At 32.8% G+C, this 19,045-nt stretch overlaps 1 protein-coding gene across 1 annotated transcript; it reads right to left on the bottom strand.

Moving 5' to 3' along the window:
- Positions 1-745: 745 nt before the first annotated feature.
- LOC132704174 (uncharacterized oxidoreductase YjmC-like) lies at positions 746-16,823 on the bottom strand. The gene is made up of 6 exons (XM_060674069.1): positions 16,820-16,823; positions 14,382-14,543; positions 14,150-14,338; positions 11,007-11,122; positions 6,434-6,532; positions 746-913 (listed from the first exon to the last, which is right to left on the bottom strand). The coding sequence occupies exons 1-6, from the start codon at positions 16,821-16,823 to the stop codon at positions 746-748; spliced, it is 738 nt and encodes a 245-aa protein (XP_060530052.1).
- Positions 16,824-19,045: the final 2,222 nt, after the last annotated feature.

Raw genomic sequence — 19,045 nt, 5'->3', positions numbered from 1 at the left:
GGAAGTTTAAATATACAGGGTGAGTCAAAGTTTTTTTAAATTATTTTCAAATTTTAATTTTTTTTACAAAATCTTCATAAATAAAAATTTCGAATTTTGCACTCCTAGTCCTGGTATATATCTAAACTGCTATATGTTTTGTAATTTTCTTTTAATTCTCGCATTAATATGTTACCTTTTTCAAAAAGTTCTGAAAACAATTGAATACATAAAACTCATAAAAACTGTAAAGCAAAGTATTAAAACTTAAAATAATAACGTATTCAATAACTTTTCAGTAACATTTTCTTAAAGTGAATTGTTTTTCTAACTCTCTAAGAAATAAGCTACTATTTCAAAATTCCTAACCTTCAAAAAATCAATAAGAGATTTTCCTGATGAATATCTGGGGCACCCTGTGTTACTTATACGAACAGCTCACCGAAATATACAGTTACATTGTTTGTACCAAAAGAAAACCGAATCAATGACTAATTTTCGGTCTACTTATACTAGTATCACTCATTTAAAAGATAATTTTGTAAAATATGAAAAAACAAACAAAAACCATCCCTAACCCTTTAGTTTTACAGTTTTCCATTTTCGAAAATTATTCATTCAATTTCCATAATATTTGTCCGATGGAATATAGTTCCTTTACTTTTTACTGTTAACGAACTTCCAAAAATTTTTAAGTTTTTCTCTTGAGGTCGATTCAGTCAGAAATATATATTCCTGGTAACACTGCACTTTTAAAAATTTACATTTAGCACTTAGCACCAAGATACCGTTTATGTGATTTCTTCTTATCAATTACTGTATCTTTAAGCTCTCGGGAAAACCAAACTGGACACTTCGTAGCCGAAAACTTCTTTAATGGAACGTAAATATCGATAGCTAAATAAACTATATCGTAGAACACGTTGACTATATCCTGAAGAGTTTTGTTGGTAAATAACTTGTTACTTTCGAAAATCGATGAAATCGAATTTTCGAAAGTATCTGCGCTCGTATAAAAATTTTATATCTCGGCAACGGTTATGGGGTCGCCGTTAATACTTCACAGAGGGTGCTCAATTTAAGATGTTCCCATGCTTTGTCTCATTAAGTACGACACTGAAGAACAAAAGTGTCCTATTAGACGCTTATAGAGAATGACTTACGGTAAAAATATTTTTGGCCATGCGGTGTTGCCGGATATACTCGTCACGCAGATCGACTATCGTTTTTTAAATTGAACACCTGGTATATTGTTTCATTCTTAGATGCGGAGATAAAAAATACTTTTTAAGAAATTGACAACAAACAACCCGATATAAAATAGTAATTTAATTAGCAACCCGTACAGTTGAACACTTGAATTTTTGGTTACGGTCCCTATTAAATTGCTTTATTATAATATCGTATGAGCATTAACTTATCGCCGACAGGGCTTTCGTAAGATAAGGCCCAATTGACAACATATAAAAATCCATGTCACGTGGGAATTTTAAAATGAGCAATTAATTTGCCATCTAGAAGTACGAAACTATGGTATATCTATAATGACTGGTTTTCGAGTCATAAGGAAAAAACCAAAATATTGCAATTAAAGAAAATTAAAGTAATCACATTTCATCTGGGTAGGAGGCCTTGGTCGGCCATGGTGGAGTTATATCCAGAAAAAATGGTGATCTCCTTCATTCCTGAATTGAATAACCATGATGTCCACGAGATGTGGTTTCAACAAGACGGCGCAACATGTCACACAGCCCGCCTAATTTCACGTTTTGGACCTGTGATTTGGCCTCCAGATCTTGTGATTTAACACCGCTAGACTACATTCTGTGGAGCTATGTTAAATCATTGGTTAATGCGGATAAGCCACAAACGCTTGACCATTTGGAAGACAACATTCGCCGTGTTATTGCCGATATACGGCCACAAATGTTGGAAAAAGTCATCGAAAATTGAACGTCCAGATTGGATTACATCCGCGCCAGCCCTGGCGGTCATATGCCAGAAATCATATTTAAAATGTAATGCCATCTTTCGGATAAATAAAATTTATGTCAATCGAATAATCCATAGTTGTTTTATTGCAACTTAATAATAATTATTGCACCCCTTATAATTACAAAATAATTACATTACAATCTCTTCTCCCTCGTGATGCACCATTAGTGAGATGATATTGGTTAGAATACAAGAAGATCCAGATTGTTTGAAAATAGTGATTTGGATCCTCGAGTCAAAATTTTCACGAAAGGGTATTTTTAACAGAAGGAATAATCATTCTTGGTCATCGGAAAATCACAAATTTATACGAGTAAAGGGATTTCAACATACATTTAAGGTCAACATATTCGTTTGATGATGGATAATAAAATAGATTTTTGTATCTACAGCCAGAATTTGTTGAAGAAACTTCCAATTTTTGTAATAAAAGCTATATATAGGCAATGATACAAAATTAAATCCCAAAAATAAGAGTGCTAAATACCAGGTGTTCTACTTAAAAAGATTAACTTTTTTTATTGATTAGAATTTTTTTTAATGACCTGTTTTTCCGCAAAAAATGGAAAAGTTCATATATCTCAAAAGTTACTAAAAATTTCATATGCTATGTAAGAGCAAAAAATACTCAAAATCAAGCTAGTAGTTATAATTTTAATAAATCTTCATAGCATTCAACTAAAAAAAATAATTGTCCCGGCACAACGGAACACCCTGTACACATGAAAATACTATAAATAAAATATATACTCAGGGTCAAACACTTATTGAATTTAACATTTTTTCCTCAATGTCGTATTGATAGAGATAAGGTATAGGAGCATCCTAAATAGACCCTAGTTTTTCCAATATTTAAATTTTTTCTAAAAAAATACTAGTTTTCACACTTGCAAAAAAGTTAGGATAGCGCCCTTATTTTTAAAGGTTTAAAAATATATTTGATATCAACTTTATTCGTCAAACACATATGCAACGGAATTTTAATTAGATGCTACAGGGTAGGTATACTGATCGTCACGCCTTTTTAAGCCACCGTATATACTTTAAAATAACAATGTTTACAACTGCTGTATTTACCATTTTCTTATAACTTTTGAAACCAATGAGAACTTTATCGTTGACTCACTCTGTACAGTGTGAATCGAAAAGATGGCAGACATTTTTTATTTATAAATTGAGCATATTTTTTTTTAGAACTTGGTATGTATAATATCATACTCCTTAAATTTTCTCTAGTAATTCTTTCTCTCTTCCGAAATATCAAATTTTAGTGATATGAGACCGATTAGTATATTACTAGTATTATCAAAAGTTATTGAAAAAATAAGTAATTATTAGATTAAAAAGCATCCTTGATTATTCGCTAGATTAAACCACGAGCTGTTACATGCAATTATCTCAGCAACAGACTCCAATATGTTGAGTTTCAGGATTCTGTATTATCTGCATAGTCAATTACGTGTGGTGTTCCACAAGGTTCCATGCTTGGACCTCTTCTATTACACATAATTTTATAATCAAAACTAACCAAAAGTTTTTCATTGGTTGCTTATTCAGAAACGGATATTTTATGCGAGTACCTATTTGAATATTGCTTTCAGTGTCTAGGGGTTGAACATGAAATTTTTTTTATTGTTTTCAATCATAAGGTCCAATTTTGTGATACTTTCTGTATTATTTTGTTGCGAAATAAATGTTATTACTATTATTGCAAAGGCTCGGCAAAATAAATTTTCGTGCATACCTCGTTCGTTAATTTCGTTTAGTTAGGGTGAACTGACATAAAAATGTGACATCGCTAGTTTTCTTGTTATAGCTATACTTTGAACAAAAAAACAAAAATATGAAACCAGATTCCTTGTAAATATTTCAATAATGTTCCTTTGTTAGCGACTTAGAATAGTATGAATGTAGATCTAAACCTCGTAGCTACAAATTTTCTATTATAATGCATTATTTACTAATTTTTTGGACCTTAAAAAGTACAGTTGTTTCTAAAAACAAACAAGTGAAAAAATTATGCTTTATTAAATAAATAAAGTTTTATGACCATAGCAGTACATTGATCAATTTTGAAGGACAATAGGACAGTACAAAGGAAATTCAGTGGAATTCCAGAACAACTTGATTCGAGCATATACGGGGTGCTATAACGCTGCACTAACTACACTAACGCATATTTTTATTATTTGCCATTTTTAATTATCCTATAGCATATTAATCACTTGAAGTAATTTTTGTTTCTTGATAAAATAACGGCAAATTATCTTTTATTTAGATTAATGAAAGTCTACGCTAATGTCAATGTGAACGTGTTCCTTTCTAATCTATAGCCTACTTGTTCTTAACGAACTGTTTTTGATTCAGCAATTGATGAAACCTACAGTTTCCAACATATTTGCATTATAATTTTTTTATACTTTATAAATAACTTTATATGATTAATATAGTATGGGCATAATGAATAAAGATAAATAAAAATATGCGAATTCTCAAATGAAATTCTGAATAAAAGTTAGTGACATACATTGTTGCCGATTTTTTGCAGAGATCAGTTTATCAATTAAGATGTTTAACCGATATTTAAAACCGAATTTAAAATACTTTGAAGTTGTTAATATGTCATAGGCATAATGAATGACAAGTAGCAAACATATGCGTACATGCCCAAATTAAATTACGAAAATGGTATTAAAAAAAATCCACGTTTCGAGCCCTTCGCAGCCTTATAGATTTGTTGGTGTCTGTGATGAAAAGAAGGCTGAAATATCAAGAAGGCGTCACTTCGATATCTTTTGAATAACATAGGTCTACAATGATTTCGATGTTTGCTTATTTGTTTTTTTTTGGGGGGGGGGGGGGGCTTTTCCCATATTTTTGTTCACATGCTCACATCATTTTTTTATGGCACTCTATATCTTAAAAATGTTATTTTATTAATATACATAGCTATGACATGAATATGTTTGTTCAATGATTTTTAAATGAATTGAGTGTTATGAAATTAAGTATGATTTGGCAACACTGCATAATATTAGATTTCAAAGCAAAACAGAGTTGGCGCAGAAGCGTCAATACATCGTTGTAACTCAAGAATCGTAACCCTAATAGGATTGCCCAATCCCATATGACATATGTTCGCCAAAATTATCGATGGCACGTGGTCGCATGTGACGTAAGCGAAGTCCTCTAACGGATTTGTGTATTCTGTCAATGCATTTGAAGGCGTAATAAACCGTTGTATTTTGTGTTCTTTGAACAATTAAAATAATTTAAACTGGTGAGTGGCGCGCTTATGTTTGTGTTAATTGTATTTCTGTAAAAAAAACTTAGACAAAACAGTGTTTATAAGCTTTAACAAATACTTTAAAATTGTATGTGCTTGAGTGGCAGCAACTGAGAAAAACAGTATTTTTAACCTTAAAAAAAGAATTAAAAGTCTTGTGTTCGTGCTGCTTATTAGCGGTGTTATTAATTAGGAGGTAAGCTCAAAATATTACACATAACGATATAGGTAAGAAATACATTTCTTTTACCATTCTCAGTGGGATAAGTTACATCAAAAAATAGTTAGGTATGCCTGGAACGAGATGTGCCATGTATGGGTGCAATAAGAACTATTTTGATGAAAAATCAAGTTCTCGAAAATGTAGTTTTCATCGCTTTCCCAAAGAATTTTTTTCTGCAATATTGGCAAAAAATACTTACGTGATACAAATAAATGCATATAATTTTTGAAATCAATGTAATTTAATAAGCAACGGAAATTTAGAAAAGAAAAGGCCAATTGAAAATAACTTACGTGAAAAAAACGACACCCGAGAGCTATTTAATATTTTAATTTTAATTTTAGATATTATTTTGAATATTTAATTTTAATATTTTTGATGATTTAAAACACAAAATTAGAGTTATTTCAACCAAATAAACATTAATATTAGAAAGTAAAATGTTAAAATTTAACATTTTACATTGATTATATTATATTATTTTAATGTAAATGTGTAAATGTTCAAATTTGATAAAATTTTTATTTATGAAAATTTTGGATTGGGTTGGAAACATCTTTACGGCATATTTTGAAGCAAATGCAGTAATGTAGATTTTTTCTACAGTTCTCCGTTTTCTTATAAACGAATACAACTTTTTTATTGAATGCCCGTGTCGGGCAATACGTCCTATATCTAGGTTGGTAATGAAGTATATTGAACTGTTAACCATTAAATGTTTCTCAAAAATCGGGCCCTTGACAAGTCTACTTTCCTCTATCTAGTTCAAAAATAGGTTTTTCCTGTTAAATCACCCTGTATACTGTTGTTTATTCCACGGGAAAAACACTTTTTTTTAAATCGATGCAAAAAAATGATAAAACAAAACAATCAACGAAATTAATTTCTTTCGCGCCTCACTTGCTTTTATCAAGAAACACTGCGTTTTTGACAACCTGACAAACACTTACCTTTCCTAATGCTACCGTCGACGTAGCCATGTCAAGGACGAAAGAGTCGCCATTTTTAGCAGATGCGCCAAACGACAGGGGACTCGTACCCAAAGACGCCTAAAACAAATGGCGGATATAGTCGTGACTTAAGGTTTTGACCAATTTTAAATTATTGTACGACCAAAAATATAGTGCATTTATTGCTTTGACGTTTTAAGTACTTGAGAGTACCTTAACAGCAGACATTTGCAGGATCGTGGTAAAACCCATCCCAACAGATGTTTACTCTGCATTAAGCAGGTCTTGCCAGAGATGGACCGTAACGAATATTTGTAGAAACTTGAAATTTTTCTATGAAACGTAAATGGACCGTTTTAAATGTGATTAAGCATTGATACATGATGTAATTTCGAATAAGTAGAAACGATTATTTTTAAACATCGGGTGATATGAATCGTTCTTAAGAGTTTAATCTAAATTACATTATGTTCGTATATATCACGGAGGTATTTGACTGTGATCCTTCCAGTAAGTACGTATTGATGTACCTGATTCTCGAGGTTTGACCCTACCAGGCTCTTTTCATTGGATAATTCAAAGGATAAGGGTAAGTAAAGTCTGTTCATAGATATAAGAAAGTGACTAACTGATACGAATTAAGGAAAAACCCGGGCAAGCTGTGAGAATGTAATATGGCCGAACAGGTCCGTACTTTGATTAGAATTTAATTATTTGAGGTTTTGTTAGGAAAGATACTTAACAATATTTATTTATTTATGTATGTATTTATGTTTAAATCTAAAAATAAATTATACTTAAGCTACTTAAAATTATTCACATAATATATCAGTATCACTATGGCTATCATCGCCTGTTCTAATTATTATTTGTTCTATATTACTTACTATATGGATATACGATAGTTCTGCTTTTTCTATATGTTTAACAGAATTTGGCCAACTTTGTGGAAGGATGTTAAAAACTCCGGTTTTTAAAAGTTTGAGGGCATTGGAGTTAATACGGCAGATTTCAGTTGGTGCCAAACATGTTAAATGGGATTAAATATACATAGTGGTAAGGTGGAAGACTTAAAACTGGATGCCCCAGATTTTTTAATAGTTATCACAGACGTATTCCTTTTGTAGGTTCAAGCTTTGTAGAACCTCAATTAATTGCTTTTTGGTATAATCTTGGTGAAAATAAATGTCGTTATTATACATGTAGTTTTGGATTGTTGATTTTGTGTCACATGAGGAAGGGGTTTTAGTCAACTGTCGACGTGAAAATTTGCATTGTCCATTACAATTACACTATTAGGAGGAATGTTTGGAACTAGTTTGTTTTTAAACCAACTTTCAAATAAATGGGCGGTGGTGTCTTCATGGTAATCCAGAGAAGAATCTTTAATATTTTTCGCAGACAGAGAAAGTCCATTTGGAATCCAACCATCTTTAGAGCCAGCATGCAGAATAGTTAATCTTTTACCTCTTTTTGATGGCCCTTTTGTTTTACACTTATCAGTTGAGTCAACCCAACCCTTTTCCGGGGTATCATATGTGTCGAACCAGGGTTCATCCATGTAAATAATTGGAGTTTGTTGTTCTCTGTAAATCCCAATTTTTTCTAGATATTCCAGTCCCCATTTCCGAATTCTAAAAGATTCGATTAAAACTTGCCTTTTGTGAATTTTTTTTAATCTAAAACCCGTGTGTTGAATACACTTCCATAAGGTAGTTCTGCCACATTTAACACCGGTTTCATCTTTTTCAAGCCTCCTAATTAAGATATCTAATGTAGGCCCGCTTTGTCCCTCGTATAACTGGTAAATTTTACACAGTATTATAACTTAATCACTTTCATTTATACTCGAGAAAATGTCAGCATCGCTTCTTTTTTTCCTCGCTGAAATGGGATTATTCACAATTTTCCATACAGTTGATGTTGGAATTTTTGTCAACGTAGCCGTTTCTTCTAAAGATGCTTGCTTGCTGGCACCACGTTCAACGAGAGTCAAATAAACATTGTTTATAACTTCCTTAGTCTCAATAGAATAGTGTTTTCTACATTTGGGCGGAAGCATCTCCTGAGATACACTAGACTCGCAAATATTTTGCATAATTCGCACACGATTCAACACACGCTGTATTACACACGAAATAGAAATAATTACTAATAAACTTAAACTAATTAGTATACCAAACCAAAGAATATTAAACAAAGGTAGGTATAAAATTATTTTCTATTACGGACCATAATTTTACCTGAATTTAAATTCCGAAACTTTAGGTAATAATCTTGTTGGTTTGTATGTTAATGACCACCCTTGCATAATCCCATTCAAAAGCAATTGGTCACTTTCTTACATCTATGAAGAGACCATACCTGATTCTCCAGGTTTGAGTCTGCGAGGCTCTTTTCATTGGATCTTCAGGAGAAGATTAAAACTGTTTTTAATCTTCTTCTGAAGATGCCAACTTGGTTGGCGAAACGCGCGTCGAGTATGGAAAATTTAGTTTCGGTTTGTGGTAAAACACGTTATTGTGTGTTAATGCAGTGCCGAATATTCCAGTCAAGAGTTTAATATTCTTCTTCTTGCATTTTTGTGTCTTCTACATAGTTCTTCGATTTGTAAGGCTTAATTTGTTAAGACTTAAGATTATATCCGCGGTTCGATAGCACAACAAAACGTACATGAAATCTTGAGATTAAGCCGATTGAGATGATTTGGTATGAGATGAAGGCGCATATAAGAAGAAATAACACTGCACCAAAGTTTGGTGATAATACCATAAACGTAGTTTGGCAAGAAGTAGCTGTGAAAAAGGAGTAATAAAAGAAAAAAATATTAATCGATAACGATTAGTGGCGATTGATCATTGAACTAGGTGACAACAGCAGCGATAGTGATGATTTTTTAAGTGACTGAGACTTTATTATTATTACTAAGTTTAATATTTTGTAAATTAATTACGATATGTTTCAAAAATTGCTCGGACGAAAAAGATTGAAAATATACTTATATTCCGCTTGTTAGTGTAGTGTAGTGTAGATTCCTAGGACGGTCCTGGAATGGTGACGGGTGAAGGTCTGTTCGGCAGTGTTCTATAAAGGCTTGCGGTTTTGGAGTAATAAAGAGTAGGTAAAGTTAGTCACGGAGTCGGTTGCGAAAACACAATATTTCTGGTCGTGGTATACCTTCTTATACATGGTGTGTTCTAATTGAATGTCAATCATTAAGTCGGCGGCTTTTGGTTCCATTTTAAAAAAGTGGGGGTTAAGTTTTCAAAAATAAAATATATTTTTTTTACATCTGCAATACCAATTTAAACATTTTACGCACTTTGACTAAGAAATAGTATTTACAGATGAAGCTAACTTTTCCAGAAATGCAATCAGAAATTTCCACAGTAACCATATGTGGACCGATAGAAACCTACATGCAGATGTAGAATTTAAATATATAGAACATTTGTTGGTAGACGTTTGGGCTGCTAGAAAGGCTAAATGGCCAGATTTATAGCCGGTTTTTAGAATATTGATAGAAGAAGTACCATATTTAGTTAGGAACAGAATGTGGTTCATGCATGTGGCGCGCCTGCTCACTTTAGTGTTGCAGTAAGATAATATTTAACTTTTTCTTATAGGGTCATTTTAGAAGTCTGGTTTATTGTACCCCATTTAACATTGTAGAAGAGCTGCGCGGCAATATGACGAAAAGAGCTGAAGAGTGTATTCTTCAAGGTGGAGGACACTTTCAACAACATATCTAGTATGTTCTACTTTTTCTCCAAAAAGGTTGTTATTAATTTATTAACAGGCAATTTTGTTAAAGATTATTAATAGTAAGTAGTGTTTTTTTAAATAAGAATCGCTTGTTATTGATCTTGTTGTTAGGATGTTATGTTATTTCATTAAAACTGTAAATGTAAAAAGAAACGAATTCAATTTTTTTTTCTGAATGACACTAGTTGCTAAGTAAAAACAAGATATTTTGTTTTACATAGATGTTTTATTTTTCACAAAAAATTCTCGAATTAATTATTATTATTATTATTATGTTTTCCACAGGACTTTCCTGCATTTTAACTTTTCTCCGATTCTCTCTCAGAAGGACAAAAAGCTGGTTGGACTTTGAGTTAGCCTGCAAAACGGTAGTTCTTTTTTTTTCAAATGTTCATTACTTCGCGTACTATTCCCGTAGTTTCTATCAGAAAGATTTTTTCCATGATGTTGATTGTACTTTCTCTTATTTTCAGGTCTACTAGGACAATAGAAATTCAGAACGCCCGCCACTGATGTGTTTAAAAAAATTGTGTTAATGCCTTTTGATACACAGTACATGTGTGCCAAATTTCATTAACATGTCTAAAATGGTAGTAGAGATATTAAGAAAATATATTTTATTTTTTGAAAGCTTTACCACCCTGTATCTCGAAACTTGAGACCTTTATGAAGTTTTCTTTTTAAAATGGCCCCAAAAATCGCCCTCTTAATTTTTGACATTCCATTTGAAAACACCATCTATTATATTAACTTCTTTAAAAAGTGCACTAGACGCTTGTTTATAGATATTCCATTATAGTAATCTAACCGTCTTGGATCTAGTTGGTACAGTGACTAAAGATGTGTTAGTGCCACTGATTCCGATACATCCGTGCTCTATGGCTTGTAGTGTGTACATTCCAGCTATTCCGTAATGATTTGATCCTAAAACAAAATTCAATGTAATAAATTATAAGACTTTTTGATTTATAGTTTTTCTTAGATCTGATTGATGGCTTTCCAAACTTCAAATAATAGTAAAAAGAATTACTTTGTACACTGACTTGTTTGCTACGTCGTAGAGACCATAGAGTTATCCCTAATTTTCTTAAAATATAACGTCATGCCAAGACCTTATCTGTATATAGAAGGAAGCAAAGAATAAGACCAGTCGTCTATATCTAGACATTGCAATTGCTTTCATCTTGTCCCCATCTCAGTTTGATACCCTTTTAAACTTGATTCATGACAAAGCTGAAAATCTTCGTTTATCTTCTACCCAGAATCACATTCAAAAATTTGAAAAACTAACGTCAACACTAGTAAAACCTTCAAACCGTTCACAACTACCAAACCCTGTAAATGTATCATCGCACCAATTTTCTGACACGGAAAACTCAGGTTCGAACTTCGTCCTTGTCCCACGTATTATCCCGAAAAAGGAAATCATTTTAAATGTCGAATCTATCCTTAACAAACTGGCATCCCCAACAGCTAATGAAATCCTTAAAAAATCAAATCCTGACATCGTAATTCTAAAAGAAAATAAAGGAAATGCTATGGTGGTCATGAACAGAAGTGAATATCACGAAAAGATTTTTTTTAATTAACAGGGAACCTAATATCAGAAAATTTTTTCAACTATTCAAATTGAGTGCATAAATTTCTGAAATTAAAATGCCCGTGTATTTCAAACGCATGGCACATTATCAGAATTAGTTCGACTTTCAAACAAAGCGTAGGTTCGAAACCTAGCTACTGAAAATGATCAATGTTTTGCTTACTTTTAGTTACCCGCTAACCTAATATCAGAAAATTTTGTCAAATACGTGAATTGAGTGCTTAAAATTATGAAAATTTAATGCCCGTATTTTTCAAACTCATGGCACATCATCGGGAGTAGTTTGAGTTTCAAACAGATTTAGGCTTGGCCTGTCGGATAAGGCGTCTGACTAGAAATCAGATTCTCATTCGCAGCGTAAGTTCGAAATCTACCTACTGCAAGCGACCATCAAAAGCTAACCTTATCTGTTATTAAGGCTTCTCCACTATCATAATCTGTGAAAAAAGCACCCCAAATGATTCTAAAATTTCTCTTCTCTGCGGATTCTCTAAGATTCACAAAGCAGGATTACCCCTTCGACCTATTGTCAGCACCTTTGATTTTGATATTTTATAGCAAAATATGTAGCTACTATATTAAAACCTTTTATGGGAAATCCGATAGTTTGGTACTTAATTCTTTTCATTTCATTGAACAATTGAAAAGCATTACATTAGTTTCGTAGGATATTCTGATTAGTTTCGACGTAGACTCTTTGTTTACTAAAGTCCCTATTCCTGAAATTCCTAACATTATTTCATATAAAACAGAAAAATTTCATTGGTCTAGGAGAAGCATCCAACCGATTTGATATTTGCTGGCGATGACTGTGGTCACTTCCGAGCGAACTGAGCGTTTGACTTGCAAACGAACTCTTTTTGAATGTCAAAAAAACAAGTGTAGCCGTTGAATTAAAAAAGCACGCTAAATTTTTAGGACTAGAGCTCGACGAAACCCTATTTTGCGGGACTCAATGCCAATTTCTTTCTTCAAAGCTGCATAGTTATTGTGTTTTGACTGGAGAGTAGATAGTAGATAAATTTCTAATATGCTCACATCTCTTCGAGATTACTTTAGCGTGTGTATACATATTAGAACTTTGTTTATGGGTATATAAAAATAAAAATACTTTACAAAAAAACGGAGATTTCCATGACTATAATACATGTATGGTATGGTATGGTATACTACTTAATTTATGTTTATTCGTAATCATTCTTATTTCGTGTGTAATATAGCGTGTGTTGAATCGTGTGCGAATTATGCAAAATATGTGCGAGTCTAGTGTATCTCGGGAGATGCTCCCGCCCAAATGTAGAAACCGAAGTTTTAAGATCCCTCCACAAAGTTGGGCAAGTTCTGTTAAACATATAGAAAAAGCAGAACAATCGTATATCCATATTGCAAATAATATAAAACAAATAATAATTAGAACAGGCTATGAGAGCGATAGTGATACTGATATATCGTGTGAATCATTTTAAGTAATTTAAGTAGGTAATAAAAATAACTTGTAATTTTATTTTAGATTTAAACACCAGTATCAGTAGTCATTTTCTTATATCTATGAACAGGCTTTACCGATTATCTAAATAATAAATATACTCTTTGGATAGGTAAGCAAGGAACTATCAAATGGCCTGCCAACAGTCCCGACCTGAATCCTTGTGACATATTTATGTAAAACTTGTTATAATAAGCCTGGAAGTTTACAACTGATAAGAGAAATAGTTAACATCGGTTTACAAGATCTAAAGAGAAAATACCGCGGATTTTATCAACTCGTGGAAATTGAAAGGAAATATTGGCCCATGTATAATGGAGGTTATGTGGAAAAGGTTTAACATTAATTATTAATATTCTTATTGTTTGAGTAATATAATTTTATTATCTGGAGTTTTTCTTCCTCAGTATATTTGAAATATCTTAAGTTATTTAACTTACGCGGCAGATATTTACTTTTGATTAGTTGTCAAAAGTAGAACATTGTTAGAACAATTGCAACCATAGAAAATATGGTTGCTACAAAGGCAGGCTTGACCACGTGAAATATCTGAAAAAACTTCTAAATGAAAGGTCGATAAACTATATGTTTTTGAAATCATTTAAGCTAATAACATGTAGGGCATTAGATTTTTAAAAAAATATGTTGCTGTCACTTTGACAGCTTACGATCATCGTTTGATTTTTCTGACATTGAGCAAAAATCTTCAAACCCTTGTATTTAATTTTTTTTTCTTTCTTAATATAATTAATAAATAATTAATTAATTACAGAGTAGCATATCAGCCAGTTTCAGTTAATCTCTGAAAAAGCCAACTAGTTAGGAATCCAAAAAATTTGTAAGCGGCAGCAAAAAGAAAAATTACCATAAGCCGACACCATCCCAATTCCGACTTGTTTGGCTTTTGCTATTGCCAAGTCCATGCAATATTTGCCAACCACAGAACCAAGGCCGTTGTTGCCGTTAACTAAAGCTGTAGCTACCGTTTCTTTTTCGATGCTCGGTATCGCGTTGGGATCGCATCTCTTCGCCATGATGTCCTGTATGTACAAATCTACAATGGACGAGTGCGGTGAAACAACTCAACAAAAACCTACTCAGTCTGTTTATCCCGTGACTGTAGTGGCCTCTGTAGTCTGCTTCGACAAGATTTGTCGCCACCGTGGAAGCATTTTCGCTAGTAGTTCCTACGGCTTTGAAGCAGTCTTCCACGAATCTTCGCACTTCCTCCAACGGAATTACCGTCAACGTTTCTTCTTCTATGGTTATTCGAAAATAGATTTAAAAATTTTACAAAAGAAAATTTTGAAGAAATTTCAGTTGTTTCCGATACTTATTTTCATTAAATTAACCTACGAACAAGAATTTCAAATACTAGTAGTCTGTGGGCCTGGGCCTGTTTTTACAAATTATTTATAACAAGCTGAATTTTTCTGTGTAGCTTCGTTTCTGCAAGACGCCCAACTATTTCCTCTGCGAAAAAGTTCGATCGTAATAGTTAAGAGATTGGGCAGGTGTGAAATAAAATAGTGTCTTACAAAAAAAATGATATGATCTTTGTTGTCCCCAACCGAATCAAGTGCCATTTACTGGTGCATACGAATACATTACGAACTAGCTAATTTTTATATCTAAACATAATTAATAATCGTACAATTCAGTGGCCATTTTATCCTAGAAGCTACATAATAAGTCTTCTTAGACCTACATTTGAAAATTGTCAATTCCATGGTGGCACTTTTTTCATTACAAATTGTAGGACACAAATAAAAAAATATGGTTGGTTATAGTGTCCTACAAAAAATTGATAGTTATCAGATATTATTATTATAAATTTGTTGATCATCCGTCCAGCTAATACTTTGCTCTTATTTTATTTATACGTTAGGTTTGTACACCGTGTGCCAAATAAAACGATCAGTTTGACAGATGCGCCTCAGTTTATACGGGGTGTCCCAAATAAGACAAACTTACCTTATTGTCTTAGAATTGATATCTGAAATTTGAAATTTTGCAAATTGAATTCTCCAAAACGACACCGACTGTGGTTAAATTTTGGTTGCAATACCTGGCTCAGTAGCGTAACGACACAATTTTATATTAGGCAATCAAAATATGAAAAAAAAAACACATATCCTCAATTTCTGCCTAAACTATGCAAAATTCGAATAGGAATTTCTTAAGAAAGTGGCCTTTATTTTAACCAAGTATTCCAAAAATGCCGAAACATACAGGGTGTTCCATTTAAAATAACAAAGTTAATGTCGGGGCGTACACTTTTGAAACACCCTGTATCAACAAAATTATAATATAGTGCCATCATATAATTGATAATTTAATGGAGGTCTGAGATATAAAAATTAGCTGGTTGGTGATAAATTCCTATGCTGCAGTAAATGGTACATAATCGGGTTGGGGAACAATAATCATATCATTTCTTTTGTAGGACACTTGTTTAATATTTGTTATAACATTATTTCACGATTAAACCAAGAAACTTAATGTCAGTAATAAATTTTGAATTATCACTAAGTCAACGTGTTTCGCACCTGCCCAATCTCTTAACTATTGAGATAAAACAGAAGAAAAAGGTGGACGTCTCGTAAAAACGAAGTTACTCAAAAAAAATTGACTAGTTATAAATAAAAAGAAGTGGCACCATAGAAATGACAATTTTCAAATGCAGGTCTGAGAACACCTATTATGTAACTTGTAGGACAATATGACTACTTAATTGTATGATTATTTTTTAAGTTTAGATATAAAAATTAGCTGGTTCGTGATATATTCGTATGCTCCATTAAATGGTACATAATCGGGTTGGGGAACAATAATGATCATATCATTTCTTTTGTAGGACACTTGTTGTTTAATATTTGTTACAACATTATTTCACAAATAAACTAATAATGGTAATAAATTTTGAATTATCACTAAGTCAACGTGTTTCACACCTACCCAATCTCTTATCTATTGAGATATAACATTTTCGCAGAAGAAAAAGTTGGACATCTCGTAAAAACGAAGTTACTCAAAAAAAATAAAAATACTGGTTATAAATAAAAAGAAGTGGCACCATAGAATTGTCAATTTTCAAATGTAGGTCTTAATTGTACGATTATAAATAAAGCTTCGGTATAAAAATTAGCTGGTTAGTGATAAATTCGTATGTTCCAGGAAATGGTACATGATTGGGTTGGGGAACAACAATGATCATATCTCTTTTTTTGTAGAAAAATTGTTTAATATTTGTTAAAACATTATTTCACGATTAAACTAAGGAGTTTGCTCTTAAATAAATGTGTTTCACACCTGCTCAATCTCTTAGTTATTAAGATCGAAGTTTTGTGCACAGGAAAAAGTTGGGCGTCTTGTGGAAACGAAGCGACACAGAAAAATTCAACTTGTTATAAATAAGTCCCCGGCCCATAGACTATAGGTTTCTAGTACGGATGGATACAATTAACTATAGTATGATATAAATAATGAATAATTTAAAGCACCCAATCTTTTTACAATCTAAGTTAATGCTCACCCATTGAATTATTTGAACGCGTCACATAAAATAAGTATAATAACAGTTTGTAGTTAAATATTAGGTCGGTCAAATTTTATTCATAAGTTATGCAAACGAGATAACTCACAGATAAGCGGGAGACATTTCCAAAACACCGAATTATCGCCAAATAAATTAATTGGCTTGCTGGTTGTTACCATATCTCTATATACGGGGTGTTTTACGGTTGATGGTATGGTCTGTCCATAGATATAAGAAAGTGATCAATTGCTTTTGAATGGGATTATCAAAGGGTGGTTGTTAGCATCACCAGTCAACACTCGCCCTCCTGGCTGTTCGCATAATGGGGAGCGCGAGTCTGGGCCGTAGTTCGGCAACGATCCGTGAGAGGGCGCCACCATCCGCACACAACGCTCGCTGAAGCCTGTCAGCCGCCGGGCATTCACTTGCTCCGCGTGTGCCTGGCACAAGCAGTTGTTTACGTCAAATAAACCCCTTTTTACCGTTTAATTTCGGTGCAATCATTAAGTGTAACGTGCTAGAGATTCATTATCTATCAGTGGTTATTAACATACAATGCAACAAGATTATTACCTATAGTTTCAGAATTTAAATTTAGGTAAAATTGTGGTCCGTAATAGAAAATAACTTTATACCTACCTATGCTTAATATTCTTTGGTTTGGTATACTATTTAGTTTAAGTTTATTAGTAATCATTCTTATTTCGTGTGTAATACGGCGTGTTTTGAATCGTGTGCGAATTATGCAACATATGTGCGAGTCTAGTGTATCTCAGTAGATGCTCCCGCCCAAATGTAGAAAACACTATTCTATTGATACTAAGGAAGTTATAAACAGTGTTTATTTGACTGTCATTGAACGTGGTGCCAGCAAGCAAGCATTTAGAAGAAATGGCCCCATTGACTAACATTCCAACATCAGCTGTATGGAAAATTGTGAATAATCCCATTTCAGCGAGGAAAAAAAGAAGCGTTGCTGACATTTTCTCAAGTGTAGATGAAAGTGATCAAGATATAATACGGCGTAAAATTTACCAGTTATATGAGGAACAAAGCGTGTCTATATTCGATATCTTAATTAGGAGGCTTGAAAAAGATGAAATCGGTGTTAAATGTGGCAGAACTACCTTATGGAAGTGTATTCAACACATGGGTTTTAGATTTAAAAAAAAAATGACAAAAGGCAAGTTTTAATGGAATCTTTTAGAATTCGGAAATGGCGACTGGAATATCTAGAAAAAATTAGGATTTACCGAGAACAACAAGGCCAATTATTTACTTGGATGAAACCTGGTTCGACACTTATGATACCCCGGAAAAGGGTTGGGTCGACTCAACTGACAAGTGAATAAACGCGAAATCAAAAGGAGGTAAAAGAATTATTATTTTGCATGCTGGCTTTAAAGGTGGTTGGATTCCAAATGAACTTCCTCTGTCTGCGAAAAATATTAAAGATTATTCTCTGGATTACCATGAAGACACCACCGCTGATTTATTTGAAACATTCCTCCTAATAGCGTCATTGAAATGGACAATGCAAGTTATCACAGTAGACAGTTGACTAAAACCCCTTCCTCATGTGACACAAAAGCAGCAATCAAAAACTACATGTATAATAACGATATTTATTTTGACGAAGATTATACCAAAAAGCAATTAATTGAAGTTCTACAAAGCTTGAACCTACGAAAGGAATACGTCTGTGATAATTATGCAAAAAATCTAGGGCATACAGTGTTAAGGCTTCCACCTTACCACTGTATATTTAATCAGATTGAACATGTCTGGCACCAACTGAAATCTGCCGTTCGTCGTAACAATGTTTTTCCCCGTGTTAACTCCAATGTCCTCAAACTTATAGAAACCGAAGTTTTTAACATCCCTCCACAATGTTGGGCAAATTCTGTTAAACATATAGAAAAAGCAGAGCAATCGTATATTCATATTGCAAATGATATAGCACAAATAATAATTAGAACAGGCGATGATAGCGATAGCGATACTGATATATTGTGTGAATAATTTGAAGTAATTTTATTTTAGATTTGAGCATAAATACATACATAAATAAATAAATATTGTTTAGTTTCTTTTCTAACAAAACCCCAAATAATTACATTCTAAGCAAAGTACGGACCTGTTCGGCCATATTTCATTTTTACAGCTTGTCCGGTTCTCGTATCAGTTTAGTCACTTTCTTGTATCTATGAACAAACTTTACTT

Source organism: Cylas formicarius, unplaced genomic scaffold (assembly GCF_029955315.1).
Source record: "Cylas formicarius isolate icCylForm1 unplaced genomic scaffold, icCylForm1.1 PGA_scaffold_10__41_contigs__length_53128322, whole genome shotgun sequence".
Taxonomy (NCBI): domain Eukaryota; kingdom Metazoa; phylum Arthropoda; class Insecta; order Coleoptera; family Brentidae; genus Cylas; species Cylas formicarius.
Note: the sequence above shows the minus strand (reverse complement) of the source record. Positions and strands in the feature narration are given on the sequence as shown.